We start from the raw sequence: 17,879 nt of genomic DNA, 5'->3' as shown, positions 1-17,879 counted from the left end.
TTTTAAGATTACTGATTGCCATTTCACTTATTTTTCAACTACCAATTTTCGACAGGGTTTTCCATTCTTATACCAACAAATCAAGGATAACATTAATCCGCATCAGACTAAGCATCTGATACATGCACTTTGTCGTTGGGATGATCGTTTGGCGAATCAGATTATTACCATGCTATTCTCGTCCGTCACTAAGCACACGGAACTTTGTGGTCCTTTCTTCAAGCTGCTCACGTTACTTACCGAAACTCAAGGTGGTCCCTCCGGTTTGCCCTGTTTCTCCCAATTGGTGTTGCAACGTGTTTGGGATGCGGCAGAGTATTGCCCTCAGTCTGCGCTTGATTGGCTCGCTTTCCAAGCGCCCAAAAATAAAATTGCACATGCGTGGATCCTACAATCGGCTGATAATTGGGTGGAACAATATTTGCTGGCGCACAACAATTCACGTGTGCGCAATGGTGCGTATTTTTGTGTTTCTCTTTAAAGTATTAAATAGCCAACTAATATTTTTGTCATTACACAACAGCTGCTGCTTATTTGCTTGTATCGTTGGTGCCATCACAACCCTTCAGGGCGAACTTCCGCACACATTCACTACATAAATTATCGGCGCATGTTTATCGGTAAGCTCGATAGTGGAATTGTTTATATTTTTTATATTATTTTCTATTATTTACAGTGATTTGAATAGCGACGCTCAAATTGTCTTACACAACATAGTCAATCTATTATTACGGCTTCTCCGCCCGGCTCGTGCTTATGCAGACATCGGAATACATGGCACTACTAAGCTTACAACTTATTTTAGCTTACTTAGCTACTGCATGGTTTCAAAGACTGAAAAACTAATGGTAAGTAATTATTATATTGTTGCATAGTATAATTTAAGTCAGCACTGAGTTATTTTAAAATTTAAATTAAACCTTATAGATTGGACCGTATATGAGAGCTTTATGGGATCTATTCCATCCACGTTTGTCGGAGCCCAGCGTACCAGCGCATCACAATAAACACGCGCTACTCGCATTTTGGCACCACTCCATTGTCGATTGTCCCGAGAATGCGCTAATTGTGGCAAATTGTCATGAAATAACACGGAATATTGCATTTAATTACATTCTGTAAGCAAAATCTTTTTTATTTTGTTTTTATTTTGTATTCAATTCATTTTCAACTATTTATAGTGCCGACCATGATGATTCCGAGATAGTCGCCTATAATCGCTCCATGCTGCCGGCTTACTACGGTCTATTGCGTTTGTGTTGCGAACAGAGTCGAGCACTCACTCGGCAACTTGCGGCACATCAGAATTTGCAATGGGCTTTCAAGAATATAACACCACATCCGACACAATATGCAGCTGCAGTCGATGAGCTGTTCAAGCTCATGACTTTGTTTGCCGCAAGACATCCGGACGCAAGCGAACAGGAACAACACGAAGTGACTACATTCCGACGCACAACACTTTCGGCGTACTTGACTGGACTAGACGCGCGGGTTTCTTGGGGCACCCTCATAAATGCACTGCGAATTTTGGGTATGTTCGAATTTCCAAATAATCATGCACTTTTTATTAAAAAAAAGCACCAAACAAAAGTAAATACATATCTACTAATATTCTAAAATACCACTACTCCACGAAAAAAAAAAATTTATAGAATTAACACTAAAAAATTTGACTTCATAGCTAATACATATGTAAATAAGTTTTTTTTGCTACTCCTGTAAAATTTCAAAATCTTATTTATTCTTGGATAATGTAGCCTAATGGATTGGTGTGTGACTACCTTTGGGTTGGGCATGGGTTCGAAAGCCGTTGCATGGAATAAAAAAGGATCGAATTTTTTTTTTCTAAATGGCAGACGATGGTGAATTCGCCCTTTACAAGGGCGTTAGAGAGTTAGAAAGGTTGAATTTGCATATCTAAAAGACTCCAATTCAAAATAGTATAACTTTTTTTATATTAATCGCAAAAATATTTTTAAAAATGGATTTTAAAGCTGAAGAGTAGTACTTTGCGATGCCGTTGTGGAAAATTAAAAAAAAAACTTTACCTTGCTCAAAAAAAAATTTAAAAAAAGGCCACAGTCTGCATTTTTTGACTATTTAACCTCGAATTGCCAAAAATCCTGACGTGCTGGAACATTTTTAAGGTCATATTCGTTTTCAGCACAAAAAAACCTTCAAAAAACACCCATAGCCGTTTTAGAAACTGTACCTCGCAGGACAGTGTAATTTATATATTAGTATGTACATAGGTATATACAAGGTGGCACAAAATTAATCACCCTATTGGAAGATTTATAATTTTTGACATATTTGACACTTGTGAATCAGACGTTGCAATGGAGCTCAAGATTTTCTACACTCAAAGTCATCACATGAAAAATTATCATGTCAAAGCAACAACAAAGTTATCGAATAAGATTCGCTGCTAGCGAGTAAGGTTGTATCTCATTAACCTGGAATAACTCACTGTCGTATAAACACACGTAATTTAAGGCAGCTCTATTCTAGCGTTCATTTACACCAGTTGCTTCATCCATTCGCTAGTTGCTAACGCTTGGCGAAAAGAAGAATCCTAATGAAATTGAAACTTGCCTAATATCGGAAAAGAGAGTTGGCCGCATTAAATGTGGTACGTGTTACCAGTTTTATGAGGTAGAACACCCAAGTCACATTAAATAGGTAGCAGCAGTATGATTGTTTTAGGTACTCTAAACCATCAATCTTGAATAAATCAATACTTTACTCATTACATTACATTACAAAAGCAAAATACATTACTCTTGTTGTTTTTGCTCTACTTTTGCTACCTGTTTAACGTGCCTTGGTTTAACTATACTCACTAGTGGTGAATATTGCTCGATAACTTTGTTGCACACACGCATGCATATTTTTCGTGAAGTGTGCGAAGCCCAAACAAAGCGAGCAGAGAAGTGGCGAGTCGCAGGCGGCTATACATATTTTTTGAAATTTTACAGGAAATGTATAAAACTTGACCAAACGTATTTAGTTATAGAATCATGTTTTTTTGTTTGTGTCCCAAATTGCTTTGCATAGCTGGAAAGAAAATTAAAAAGAACTTAAAAAAAAAAAATTTGGTGTTGTGCACTCTTGCACTTTAGTAACGATATTTATGTATATATTTTTCATTATGAGTTTGCTAATTTTTAAATTGCATCCCTATAGTTGATAACGATGAAGATCGACTTCTCGTCATCTACAATGGCGGCATCGAGATGTGTTTCGAGGCGTTGCACACGTTACATTCCATGCATCACGAAGCAACGGCTTGTCACGTTTCTGGCGATTTGCAGGAGCTACTTAGCGAGTTGGTATTGCTATTGAAAACGTTACGCGTGAGTACGCGCCTGGACGCCCCATCGGTTGCAGCTAGCGTTAGCAAAAAGCAACTGCAACACCAGCAGCAACAACAACAACGACTGCCTGACGCTGTCAAGCGATTGGCTACTTTCCTCAACACATTCAATCCACCAGAAATTTGTCGTCGATCGTTAGACGTGCTTAAAGAGTTGGTGCGCAATCCCAGTTTGGATGTAACTAGTATACTGGCGCCCATACTCATCAATTGCCATCTATCGGTGGCAAATGCGCCGAGTAATATCGGCCCATTGGGACCATATTTTCCACGACGTGGCACTAAAGCGCCATGGCCAACTATGTCCAAAAATACGCCGCGTCCACCGCGCCCTATGGTGCAAATGAGTATACCACATGGTGAGATATTGCAAAAAGGTGTCGACATAGAGTATGATGCACAGGTTGAGGCTTTCTATCGACCTTACCACGACTTCTTGGATGTGATGATGCGTATGGCGGTGAATACAAATCAATTAAATGATACGTTGGTGAAGTTAAGTTGCTTGGTGGCGATCGAGGCGGCTCCTTTGCATTTCAGTTTGTTCCCCAAATTTTGGGTGGGCATTTACAACAACAAAAGCACAAATAAGTATGTTAAAAGAACTCGCTTTGCGTTTCTCAATAATCAAGTTCATTAAAATATTTGTATTTTTCTAATTTAAAGATACGCTGAGTTGCTGATCAACAATCAGTACCTGGTGGAATACATACACATAATATTAAGGGACGAAAGAGTCTCGCTCAGTGATCATTACATAAGAAACTTCTTAGAAATCTATTATCCCAAGGTAAGTCTATATCACGTATTTATTGTTTTCTTTTTTGGTTGTATTATGCCACTAAGAATTTATTTTCTTTCGCGATCGATTTTAAGAGGCGAAATTTTTATTTTTGATGTGTTCCAAAAATGTCACAAATGATCTTTTTAATTGAACATTTTTTATCACGACCGCTTTTTTGCAAGCAATGTCGAATCTGCCAGTGCAATTCTGTAATCTCAAATTATTAGTATAGTTTCGGTTCATTCATTGAGCGAAATTAATAAGCTTCCAAGTAAAATATCGTACAGTAGTCACCAAAATTATTCAAGCTACTAAAAGCCTCAGAATCTAATAAAAACAGCTTTACACTTCTTTATGTAAAATATGTAGCCCCAGCACATTCGAGGCAAACGACAAAGTCAAGGTGGTATTCTTTCGTACTGCTATTTAGTTTTAGCATCTTGAAAATCCCCTAATTATCAGAAGAAGTTTCCTGATCTCTTATATGCTCTATAATGGCATCCGACCAAGTTGGTGGCAACTTATGTTCTAAAATAAATCTAAATAAACCTATTTGAACTTTCTGGCCTCTCACAACTTGGAGGAAGTAGGTCGAGCTGGAGTTAGGAAGTGTAGATGATGCGACATCAGTACCGGGCGGAATTCCTATTATCTATTCCCACTCATCGCAAGTAACCGCAATCGTAACTAAAATACTAAAGCGCCAACAGACACCACCTTTTGGGGCAAGATACATTGTTGACAACATACAACGCGATTGAGCAGCCGGTATTAACCTAAGAATGCAGCACCAATTTAGCGGCTGCCAACTTGTAGGACGTAAATCTCTCGTAGCATCGTAGTTAGAACAGGGAGGTCTTTTGGTATTGCCAAAATCCACCTCCAAAGTGAGGTCCTTACGTTCCTTGACAGGAATAGTGCTCGGCAAGAAGTTAACCTATGGGCAGTAGAACTACGTTTTGGAAACCGAAACCAAACCGATGTCCAATATGCGAAAAGGCCCTTCTCTATAATTCGACCCTGTCGGAAAAGCATGTTTACTCTTTTTTCCTTTCGCGTGTTAATTGACGCCTATTAGATACAAACATTGAAATATAGCTACATGGGATACTTTTATAGTCCAAATTTGTGTTCCACATAAAGATAGCCTCCCGGACTTAAAACACTAATCATAAACAATTATCTGCTTTTCGAAGGTAATATAAAACTGTAGGACCCGCCATTTGTATGACAACATCAATCCTAATATTCATATAATTTAAATTCGACGCTACATATGCTGTTTTGGAGGAAAAATTACTTTCCACTTCTTCTGAGTTATAAATTTATTTTATCGGTTTAAGAATTTACTCTCCAATTGCATATTTGTATGTTCTTCTACTGTTTAGATATCCGCCCAGTTGCCCATTGCACGCCTTCTATACACAATCAGTTATTCCATGCACTCGAAGGAGGATCTAGACGATCTTTGCGGCGATTTGTTTGCCATACGCGTGATAGCACAATGCACAGGTATACCGGCTTCCGTCCGCAAACAGTTAAGAGGGTCGCTGAAGGCTTTGCTTTATAAGAGTTCTCGCTATCAAGAAGTAGCTGAATTGGAAATTACTCAAAACACGAAAGTGGACAAAGTAACTGATTCGCCTAATGCTGAGAAGACACCTGCAATAATGGATGATGATGATTCAAAAGATCCACCAGCGGAGGTCAAACCGGAAGGTTCGTCTCACTCTAAGTTGATCGACATGAAAGAAGCTGCTGAAGAGGTACCAATGGAAGTCGACGCCGAGACTGATGCGAAAAAAGATGCCAAGGATGCCAACAAAGGAGTAGAGGCTATGGAAACTGATAAATCTCCGTCTAATGGCAAGAGTGGCAGTAGTGATAGTAGTGAGAATGCAAATAGCGATGCTAAGTTGGGAACTGACCAAGAAAACACTGCCAAAGCAATGAATGCAAGAAGTGATATGGGTGAGCAAAAGGAGAGTGGAAAGAAAAATGACGAGGAGCCTAAAGAAATGCTGACTAAAACGCCAACAACAACACCAACACCAATAAAAATGTTGAGTAAGGACGGCGAGGAGAACGTAGCGGATGACAGCCACGGCAGTAATACTACTGCTGTGGCGTCCGCTGCTGCCACAATACTTGTGGAGCAATGCAAGAGCATACAAAAGAAACCTGCTGAGGTGCGTTTGTTCGAGGAGCACGAAAAACGTATCAAACTCTTGCTGACTATGGAGACTTACATCAAGAGTATACTCGTGCTGATGCAACGCGACGAAAGTAGCACATCGCCAACGTCCGCAGCAGCGAGCGGTGGTGGCGGCAGTGGCGGCGGCGAAGACGGCGAAACTAGTACAGATGTACCCGAAGTAATGTGCAAAAAAGGCACAAATGTATCAGCCATTGCAACAACTTCGGCCTCACCACCCGGCTCAACTTCTGGCGCGTCAACTGCCAAAAAAGAGGCAAAGCCATTGCATTGCATTGAGAGGAGTGACGCGAAGGAAGATACAAGTGATAGTCGCAGCTCTCCAATTAAGGCCCAATCCAGCACGGTAGCAACTAAGGATAATAACAATTCGGCAGCAAATCCAAATCCGATAACCGGTACCCAACCAACGACAACAACGACACCAACACCCTCGATATCGGCTGCCACTGCCGCGGCGCTACATTCTCAACAGATTTAGTTATCGTTTAATGATTTGCTAAATATTTTGTTTTTCGGTAAAATGCTGGAATAGTGCCGCCACTAAGTTGAAAGTTGAGTGCGAACCAAATGAAGGCTTGCGCGCTAGCTGAAACGTCGGACAAATTTTGTCAATACATAATTACTGTTATAATACCTAAATATTTTATTTTTACACACAATTTGAAAATCGAAAGTTCGTTTCTTTCGTTAGAACTATTAATTTAAATGAACTTCTTTCCGTAATAAAGCGTTGACTAACCTGCTTAAATATTTATATGAAGAAACAAATCGAAGTACGCTTGAATTATGTAAAACGAAATAATATAAAAACCTTTGCCGCACCTGTTTAGTGAATATTGTTTTTATACATTTCATTTCATTTATCTCTAAAAGTAGTGCAATGCATTATTTTAACTGATTTGCTTCTTTTTGTATAACCAGAATTAACAACGTATTACAAAATATATATAAATATATTAAAATAATAACAAAAAATAGATGATGCTAATAGAATTTCTGACCCAAGGTCAAAAATGTGTGTAAGAAAAATTAAAAGAAAAAACTGAAACTAACCCAAGGTTGGTTGTGTGAAAAAAAATGATAAAAAAATAAAATAAATTTTAAATTAGAGAACAGGTAAATGACCATTTATTGCATAAACTCCCCTTTGAGACCAGCAAGAGACGAAACCATTCTCTGCTAACTTTCCTTAAGCCCGGGGAAAAATTTTAATAATATCAAAATTAAGTTTCATAAACAACGTTCCTATTTGCTAATTAAACTTATTTTGAGTTTGTCTTATACTTGAAATAGTAATTAGAATTATTTTACGCTAAAATATTGTATAATATTTTGCTAACACAAATTAATGTTAAAATTTATTTTTCCCAATTTTTTATGTACGTATATTTATTTAAATGTACTTACATTGGCCAACTTTTCATTGAATTATCATATTGGTCTCAAAGTGGAGATTTTGTAAATAATTATCGAGGAGATTAAGCAGCGAAAAAACAAAAAACAGAAAAATTTGCATATATTTAAAATTGGATATTATTTTGCACGTTTTAAGTAAATGAGTTAAGCTTGATGGCGAAGGAGTGAGAATAATGCCAATACGACGATCATGCTTAAGTAAACAATTTGAATAAAGGAGTACACAAAAATTTATTCCAAAAATTGTATTGAATATTTGGCAAGAAATATAAATTATACATTCATGCATACATACTTACATATAAATGTGTACAGATAACAGATGGTTACGCCTGCAGGGGCAATGAATATTTAGTTAATGTAAATGCTTACATGCACATACATACCCATACACGTATATCGCATATCGTTGCACACGCGTGGTTTTATGTAAAAGTGCATGAAATAATGTTAAGGCTTTTATACATAATAATTATACGAAACTGATAAATTATTCGAGAGACTTTTCACATCTGAATGCTTTTGCCAATTGATGAGCACGACAAGGTCTTAACCAATGCCACACTTAAAAACTTACGAAAACAATATCTTGAAAATGTCACTAATATTAATGCTTCTATTCGTTTTGTATTTTTATTTTTTAATTTTTTTTTTAAATCTTCTTTTTCTTTAATATTTTTTTTTCATTGCGCACTAGAATATTAAAAAAGTGAAATTTAACATTTCTCTTGTTTGTTACTTCTTCCACTTATATTTTTTTCTATATACATTTTTTAAATATGAGTAGAAATGTCGTTGAAGTTAGGTCGACATTTTTTTGAATCTTTATTTAATTTTTACAGTACCAAAATATACATTAAATTCTTTCCAGCAACTTGTATACGAATATAATAGAGGCGTTCACGCCGATTTCGTTGATTCTGCGGTTTCTTAAATGGCATCTCCGCCTTATAAATCCTCATATCCACGTCTTGTTTTCTTTGGCTTTACAACAGCTGGGGAATACTTTGCTTTTACCGCAGAAATTCTCAAGCTTTCCAATTTGGCAATTCTTGATCGGTCTTCACAAAATACGTAGCTATACGTACAACTGCCGTATCCGAATGGGTTGTTGTGTGACTACCATTCAGAGGTGCACAGGTTCAAAGTCACCTCGGAAACTAAACACCAATTAATAGAAAATGTTTTTTTCTAATAGCAGTCGCCCCTCCCGCAGGCAATGGCAAACTTCCGAGTATTTTGCTGCCATGAAAAGCGCTCTGCATTTCGGAGGCGGCATGAAACTGTAAGTTCCGCCATATATATAATTATTATTGGCGCTTACACCCGTTGTTTTGGGTTTGGCGGAGTGCCTCTTTCTATTTGTGGCGTGTGCCTTGCAGCTGTCAAACAAATGGTAGGATCTACGTAAAACCACTGACTAAGCAACGAACTTGGTGTCAATACCATTTATGCGTAACGAAGTCGGAAATGTGAAGTAAAAATTAAATAAATAATTCAAAAATGTTTTGTTTTACTAAAAGTTCAGGCAGAGTATAGCTTTTAGATAAGTGAGGGAGTTAAGAAGTTTGAGAAATTTTTGTATTTGGCTTTTAAAAATTACATTTTGTGCCAGTCATTGTTGGTGTTGTAAGAGTACACTAGTGCACAATTTTTTCACATAACGGTTAAGAATATTATGAAAAGGCATTGTTTTTCAAAGGCAGGCGAATGTATTGGGAAAAATCATTGTTACTGTATTGCATATGAGTCCTTTCTTAAGAGCACCACATTTTTGCTGTCTTGTTGAAATAAAATTTTTCTGGAAAATATTCACTTAAAATGAATTGGCAGGGCTCCATATCGTCAAGTTGTCATATGCAAATATGGATTTACGAGAAAGTGCTACACAATGGCATTGCAGACAAACAGATGTTAAAGCAAAGTTAATCCCGCCCATAAATTAGAGTGAGTGCAATAGATGGTGAATTTTTGTAAAAAATTTCAAAATTTTTTGTAAACTTTGTGAAATTTGTATTTTTATAAATAAAAAAAGGCGGCTGATGAGCTGAAATGTCAAAACAGCAACAGCATCAAATTCCTTTTCTTCAATAATAAAACAAATGAACGCAAAGAAAATGTTTAATGTTTATAAAAACAAGATGAAGAAAATTTTCATCAGAAACTTACAAAGGAAGACGTAAAGTATGGACAAGGTAGCGTATAACTAATCAAGCAATTTTGTATTCATTAAGTTTTTTACTAAAGACAAAAAAAGGATTTTGAGTGATGGAAATCTTAATATTGCGCTCCATTGTTTGTCTGTTTGTATGCTGCAGCTGTCTAGTTCAGATGTGTCAAATATAATTGACGTACGACGCCATTTGCAAAAATTATAAATCTGATAGAGTGATTAATTTTGCGCCCCCTTATACAATCATGCATACATACATACTTTAGATGTGTTAAAGGTTTTCATAATCTAAAATTTTATCGTGACATTTTAAATTTTTCATTTCCGCCAAATAATTTTAACACGACAGCAATCAGTTTGAAAAGCTCAAATCAGTAATAGAAATGTGGAAAGCCTTTCTTTGACTTCATTGAATATTCAGTTATGTATATATGTATTTTTTTTTTTTGAAAATGGTTATATTTAATGCACTGGAAAAATTATACTTTTTCTTTTTTCCGAATGCCTGTTACATTCTTTAATTTCAAAAAAAAAAAAAAAAATTTAACTAAGGTGAATTCATATAAGGTGGTGTTATTAGAACAGCTGATTTGTTCTTTTTTTACGCATTGGTGGGAAGATTGTTAAAATAAATTACTTTGCTTACATTTCGCCATCATTTACATTTCGTTTTCAAGTAAGAAGTTTGAATTATGTAAAATAATTTAATAATATTACAATTCAGTACATTTTGAATTTAATTAAATTTTTTGTAAAAATAGAAACAAAACAATTCTAACTAGACAATTCCTTCCTCGAGTATATCACCTTAGACCTAATCGTTTGACAAATCGGCAAACAAAATCTATGTTATTTTTGTTTTTGTATTATTGCTACCACTTTAATGACTTTATCTTGAAAAAAATTATTCTTTGTAAATTTTTCCGCATAATTTTTTCTAATAATGAAATGACTAATTAATTGAATGTTTTAATTAACCGTTTCATTTAACGTACACACACATATTCACCCATACACTTACCGCATATGCAAGTAATACTTCAAATTTATATAATGACAAACAAGAAAAGGAAGGAGAACGGAACAAAGATTTAATTATAATTGCAAAATAAAGAGAAATAATGGATATGTAATGGAATCGTGATGAGAGTGTAGAGAAAAGTGTAGTAGCAAAACGAAATTAGCTTGTGTGAAGTTTTCGTAGTGGCGCCGCTACGTATATGTAGTAGTATAGGATATCTTAATTAATTGTAATTACGAAAAAAAAACGAAAAAAAAGTTTCACATTTGATAATTGTACGAAAGGAAAATTTGTAAGCAAAACCGTCAACTTAAAAAACACAATTAATTAATAGAAAAAAAGAAGAAAAAAGAAAAAAAAAAGAAGCAAAAGGACGGCTGAAAATCAAATTGTATGAATTCATTGGCACAGCAAAACTTGAATTAAAATTACACACTTATACATAATTACATAATATTATATACAGTACATAAATGCGTACATACAATACACGTGTAAGTTTATTCATATAAACTTATAACTATAATGATTATTAAAGTAATATAAAAAGTTAAAAAAAGTGCTTAGTTTGTATTTTTAATTACGAGATAAGATGGGTAGGGGTAAGTGAAGAAGTAGAGTAACACAAAGATGCAATTCGAAGTGAGAAGATCTTTTATAGCCCAATACCACGCCGATAAACTTCGATACCTAAAAATCTGTAATAATTGCTTAAAAGTCCTTGCTACCATTCCTTGATGGCCATATTGAAGGATCAACCATATGTGTACATGGTTTTCAACGAATACAAATCTAGAACGAGCCAGCGTCACAAAAACAAAAAACAAAAAATATGTTGAAACGTCGTCGACGTTCTGTTACGGTATTTGAGGACAACATTAACTTATTATATGCATATCTACAGAATCATTCAATAAATTTTCCATTAGCTGTAAAAATCTCCTCGATTCGAGTTCGGAAACGACTGCATGCCCGAATAAAGTGCTCCTTATTCATGTTGACTGTTAATTGCAACCTTCAGGGAAGAAGTGGTTTCAGAAGGATGCTTATTGGCTTCACGCTCAACTACGCCTCATACGTAGTAATCCAGGCGATTAAGGTCTGGGGAGTTAGGCGGCCATAAGTTCGGTGTTATGTGGTATTGAAAATTTTCAACCATTAAATCTTGCATCGCCATCGCTTTGTGTGAAAGAAATATGTGTAGGCTGTCACCACGTGCAATATCAATCCAGCGTTTTACTACTGTCTCTGAACCTCGATACATACAGCAGAATTCATTCGAAAGCCTTGAGTAACATGAGTGGGTGGCAGGACATGTCCTTTGTTGCTCACAACACCTAAAACCATAAGAGTGGCTGAAAACTTCGTGTGCATGACAACAGCAACCTCTGTAGGATTGGAATATAGCCATTTGTCATTTCTGCGGTTGGCCAGATGGTCAATATTTTGTTCGTCAGAAAAAAAAAACCATAACATCTCAGTCGTTTTAGAGTGGTTAATTTTGTTTAGAAGGCGTTTCGATCGACTAATTCGCTGTTTTCGTATTTGCTCCGACATAACCTGGCTTCTGCGCATAACGCAGGATTTATACCGGAAATCTTCATGGACAACTTGACGGATGAGATTTTCAGAAACATTAAGCTTCTTCGCAAGGACCCTCATTGATTTTGAAGGGTCCTCGTCAATGATCGCTTGCACTTGTTGAATAAATTCTGCAGATCGGATAGTGAGTGTTCTTCGTGTTTTTTGCAATCTGCAAAAGTTCCTGCATCGCCGCCTGAAGCTCTCAATGCACGGCGAACCTTATGAACAAATAAACGAGCGCTCTTAAGAATATTTGCGATTTCTAAATCGGTGAGATTTGCACATTTTCGACTATAACTGCATGCCTCTTAATTTCTTGAGCTACGTGTCTTATCTGAAAAAGACTAAAAAGAAAAATAATATTGGGTATGGGAATAAGTGCCTGTCCTTTCTTAGCTAAAGTTACGCATTATTTAAACAATTAAATACTACATTATATTATGTGAAGTATGGGCCATTGGAAGCTACAACTTTACTCCATCTTTCAGGCAGCATACGAATTCCTCTGACGAAAAATTCAAGTTCTTTTGGCTTGATCATTCATTTCGTTGAGTCAGCTTGCGAGACCCTCGTAAGAAGTGAACCGCTCTCCAATAAGGGCAGACTGCATTGATCTGAACAGATGATAATCCGAAGGTGCAATACCAGGGAAATACGGCGGGTCGGGCAAGATTTCCCAATTCAGTCCCTCTAAATATTTCTAGACCGATTTAGTAACGTGTGGCCTGTCTACCGTCAGTTTGTCATGTCTACCGTCCCATTTTGGCGGAGAGCTCGATTCAAACACATTAGCTGCAGCCTGTAACGATCGCTAGTGATGGTTTCAGATGGTTTAAGGAGTTCATAGTAGATGACACCCCTCTGATCCCACCAAATGCACAACAAAACCTTTGAAGCATGAATATGGGTTATCATAATAGATCAATTTTTCATCGCCAGTGAATATGCGATGCAGAAAACTTTTTCTTTTCTATCGTTTAAGAAGAATTTCACACGTCACCAAACGTCTCTCGAAATTCCTCCTTTTCAATTAATGTGGCGCCCAGTTACCTGCTTTCTCGACCATTCCCATCGCGTGCAAAAGTGTACCGACGGTTGATCTGTTAACATCCAACTCTTTATACATATCATTAAGGGTTCGACATGCGTCTTCATCGAATAATTGTTGTAGTTGAGTACCTTTGATGCCCATTCGCGATGTTTATCACTCACGTCGAAATTGCCACTTTGGAAGCATCGAAACCACTCTTTTCAAGTTGTATTTGATGGAGCGTGATTACCATAAATATTGCTACCTCCAGCTGGAATCGCATCGAATACTTTCAGAGCCGAAGCGTTTGGATCCATTCGGACGATATGACCCAGCCAGCGTAGCCGCTGGATCTTTATTCACTTCGCTATGTCTATGCGGTTGTAAAGCTTATCATTCCATCGCCTGCGATATTTGCCGTTGCCAATGTTTAAAGGTCAAAAAATCTTGCGCAGAATCTTTCTCTCAAACACTCCAAGCGTCGCTTCATCGGATGTTGTCATCTTCCACGCTTCTGCGCCATACGTTAGGACGGGCATGATGTGAGCCTTATAGAGTGTTAGTTTTGTTCATCGAGAGAGGGCTCTCCTGCTCAGTTGCCTACTTAGTACAAAGTAGCACTTGTGGCAAGAAAGATTCTACGTTGGATTTCTAGGCTGACATTGTTGTAGGTGTTAGTGCTGGTTCCTAAATATACGAAGTCTTTTACAACCTCCAAGTTATATAATAATGCGCTGACTGTTTGTTTAATGACAGGAGGTACTTCGATTTGTCCTCGTTCACCACCAGACCCATTCGATTTGCCCCTTTATCCAGTTTGGAAATGGCAGAACTAACAGCGCGTTTGTTAAGGCCGTTGATGTCAATATCATCGGTATACGCCAACAATTGTACGCTCTTATAAAAAATTTTGCTTGAGCGATTAAGTTCTGCGGCTCGCACTATCCTCTCCAACATCAGGCTAAAGAAGTCACACGACAGCGATTCACCCTGTCTCACTGCTGGTATTGAGCAACGTCATTTTACATAGCCGTATTAGTTTTCCTTTTCGACGAAAAGATGGTGTGTGCCGATTCTTCTTTCAAGGGTTTTTTCCAAGATTTGGCGTATTGTGAATATCTGGTCGATGGTGGACTTTCCAGGTCTAAAGCCACACTGATAAGGTCCAATCAGTTGGTTGATGGTGGGCCCCAGCCTTTCCCACAATACGCTCGCTAGAACCTTACAAACGATATTTAGAAGACTAATCCCGCGATAATTGGCACCGATTGCAGGCTAAAAAGGCTCTGCTCTCTGCGGCCCCACGCCTTAACTCGCTCTGGCTATTATCAATCACTCCTATTAGAAGGAGATCAGCTAGGTAATATGTGAAGGTGAGAGGAGGTGTCAAAGTACTCCAAGGATGGTAACATCTATTAGTTAGAGCCTTAATAACCGCTGTAATATTATATATAAAAATATGACTCTAAATGCGTAGTTCAAAACTTTCGGGGGCTGATTTAATTAGCCCTTTCAGCGAAACTATGGTTAGACTGTCTTGATTCTCGAAAAAGTGGCCCTATAAATCCGAAGTTAGAGCTTTCGCTGAGGCGCTGTTTAATGTGTTCGGTCTCTTCACCATCCGGATTGTTTCTCCGAATGTGGCAGCTATTTGGGCAATGGTTTAGTGTCGCTTTAGTATTTCCATGAGAATGCGTTTGTTCGATTTTAAGAGACTCGGTAAGTTTCACGTTCGTCGAGTGCTGGCCATAGTGAACACTAAAATATGAGCCATCCTAATGTCAGAAAATGAACACCTTTATTATTTCGCCATGATCTAGAGACAAATATAATGAGTTCAAATCAAAAATGAAAATAAGGAAATTTCAAATGTGCGTTTATCAAAATGGTTGGTCAACTTTGTATTATTACTCGATGAACATTAGTGAGTTTGTTTGCCGAAAGGGCACTGCAACTAGGAAGTAAAATAGGTTATTGATCGTATAATATACTTCTGCTCAAATATGAACGAGACGTTATCAATAAAACGGTCCGCGTATGACATATGGCAAAAATAATTTTTTTTGTTTTTTGGTAGGACTGTTATAAGCTTACATGGCAAATTTCAGCGTGATATGTCACATAGTTTGTTTTCTGTGCTACTGTAAACAAGTCAAGCTCGAGTGTGTTTTTCAAATTCTCTTTTATGACTTCAATTGTCTCAAAATGTTTTCCACGGAGCGGCAACTTGAGCTTGGGAAACAGGAAAAAGGCACATGGAGCCATATCAGGCGAATACGGTGCTTGCGGAACGATATTAACATTATTTTTGTTCAAATAATCGCGAACAAGACGTGATGTATGAGCTGGTGCATTATCGTGATGCAAGAACCATGACTTGTTGTCCCACAATTCCTTCCTTTTAAGACGAATGTTCTCGCGCAAACGCTTTAAAACGTCTAAATAATATTCAGCGTTAACCGATCGGCCTTGCGGAAGGAACTCCGAGTGCACCACACCTTCGTAATCGAAAAAACAGTCAGCATAACCTTAATTTTTGAGCGACTTTGGCGTGGTTTTTTGGGTTGATGTACGGCCCTCTTTGAACGATTTGTACCACTGGAAAACACGTGCACGCGATAGAGCAGAGTCCCCATAGGTTGTCTGCAACATTTTTAAGGCGTCTGAAGCCGAAATTTTTTGGAATAACAAAATTTCAAACAAATTCTTTGTTCAACTGTTCGTTAAATTCGAAAAACACACTCGAGCTTGACTTGTTTACAGTAGCACAGAAAACAAACTATGTGACATATCACGCTGAAATTTGCCATGTAAGCTTATAACAGTCCTACCAAAAAACAAAAAATTTATTTTTGCCATATGTCATCCGCGGACCGTTTTATTGACAACGTCTCGTTCATATTTGAGTAGAAGGTAATAAAGAAAACAGTAGAGGCAATTTTTCATGTTTTTTAGTGAAATATTGTGTTTTTGGTGAAATATATTTTTTAGCGGCTAAATATTTTAAAACTCACGTGGAGTTTCACGAAAAAAACACTAAAAATAAAATTATATATTAATTGCTCAAGGAACTTGATTGATTTCCATTTTCTTGTTTTCTTGGCTTCCTCTTTTAGGTGATAAGATATTTTTCTTTATTTTAAGATGTTGTTGTAAGTGCAATTTTCTGTATTACTTTTTAAAACTCATTTTGTTGTAATTATTTTTTTTCATATCAAAGGACAAAGTAACAAAAATAGTCCTCTAGTTTCAACAACTCGTCAACAGGCCGTCTTCCGCTGGCACAACCCGCTGAAGTATTACGTTTCCGGGGCTGTGTAGGGTTTTATAATGCTTTGTGCATGGAGTATTATTTAAGACAAAAACTTAACTTAGATATTCTAGAATCCCTCTTTGCGTATTTTGAAAACAATGACTAATATTTTTGAAATAAAATTCATCATCTCCTTAGGTCTTAAAAGTCGTTATATTCATTCGTTAATCGATTAATCAAAAATGCTTCCATGACTTATGCACCCACAAAGCTATCGTCATGCGTAGAAGACACTGCACAAAAAGGATGACAAATATGACAAGTTATAAGGCCATTTACTAGTATTATTTCAGATTAAGATGCCGTGCAAAGGATGTGAAAAAGGTATTGCATACTTAGCTTTATTTTTTCAACTCAATATAGTGTAACTAATATTTTAATTATATTTTACCGTAATTACAGAATGCAAATGCACACCAGAAAAATGCGATGAGCAATGCAAATGTGCAAAGGGCAATAAATGTAATTGCCATGGGGGCAATGTAGAAAAGACTGAAGGAGTCGCTGCCAAGTCTTGTTGCAGTGCAGGTGGGGGTGAAAAGAAGTGTGGAAATTAAACTAATTGTGGCACAGATTTCGAAATGAATGCACATTTTCCAATAAATCTTTAAATATTACGTATTTTTAAGATGCATTTATTCATACTTGTAGATATATTTTAATTCCTTTTACTCTGTATGGTTGGCCCCATACCCATATTCATCCGAACATTCTTTTTAGGTGTTTGGCCAAGCTCCTCCTCCTATTTGTGGCGTGCATCTTGATGTTATTCCACAAATGGAGGGACCTACAATTTCAAGCCGACTCCCAACGGCAGATATTTTTATGGGGAGCTTTTTTGTGGCAGAAATACACTCGGAGGCTTGCCATTGCTTGCCGAGGTGCGACCGCTATTAGAAAAAACTTTTTCTTCTTTTTGGTCTTTCACCGAGATTCGAACTTACGTTCTCTCTGAATTCCG

At 37.0% G+C, this 17,879-nt stretch overlaps 2 protein-coding genes across 2 annotated transcripts in view; both read left to right on the top strand.

Annotated features, from left to right (window-relative positions):
* Nucleotides 1-7,210, top strand: part of LOC129235687 (ubiquitin carboxyl-terminal hydrolase puf) — a 30,864-nt gene extending 23,654 nt beyond the window's left edge. The window contains exons 19-26 of the mRNA XM_054869673.1: nucleotides 56-455; nucleotides 524-620; nucleotides 677-848; nucleotides 928-1,118; nucleotides 1,182-1,534; nucleotides 3,190-3,970; nucleotides 4,046-4,169; nucleotides 5,552-7,210. Coding sequence (XP_054725648.1) covers nucleotides 56-455; nucleotides 524-620; nucleotides 677-848; nucleotides 928-1,118; nucleotides 1,182-1,534; nucleotides 3,190-3,970; nucleotides 4,046-4,169; nucleotides 5,552-6,859 — 3,426 coding nt within the window. The 3' untranslated portion in view covers nucleotides 6,860-7,210. The remainder of the gene's footprint in view (nucleotides 1-55; nucleotides 456-523; nucleotides 621-676; nucleotides 849-927; nucleotides 1,119-1,181; nucleotides 1,535-3,189; nucleotides 3,971-4,045; nucleotides 4,170-5,551) is intronic.
* A 9,926-nt stretch (nucleotides 7,211-17,136) lies between these two features.
* On the top strand, nucleotides 17,137-17,539 carry LOC129236044 (metallothionein-2). Its single transcript, XM_054870232.1, has 2 exons — nucleotides 17,137-17,242; nucleotides 17,321-17,539. Exons 1-2 carry the CDS (start codon nucleotides 17,218-17,220, stop codon nucleotides 17,473-17,475), a joined length of 180 nt encoding a protein of 59 aa, XP_054726207.1. The 5' UTR covers nucleotides 17,137-17,217; the 3' UTR covers nucleotides 17,476-17,539.
* The last annotated feature ends 340 nt before the right edge of the window (nucleotides 17,540-17,879 follow it).

This window comes from Anastrepha obliqua, chromosome 1, assembly GCF_027943255.1.
Source record: "Anastrepha obliqua isolate idAnaObli1 chromosome 1, idAnaObli1_1.0, whole genome shotgun sequence".
Taxonomy (NCBI): Eukaryota; Metazoa; Arthropoda; class Insecta; order Diptera; family Tephritidae; genus Anastrepha; species Anastrepha obliqua.
The sequence above is the reverse complement of the archived record's forward strand: the minus strand, read 5'-3'. Positions and strand labels throughout refer to the sequence as shown.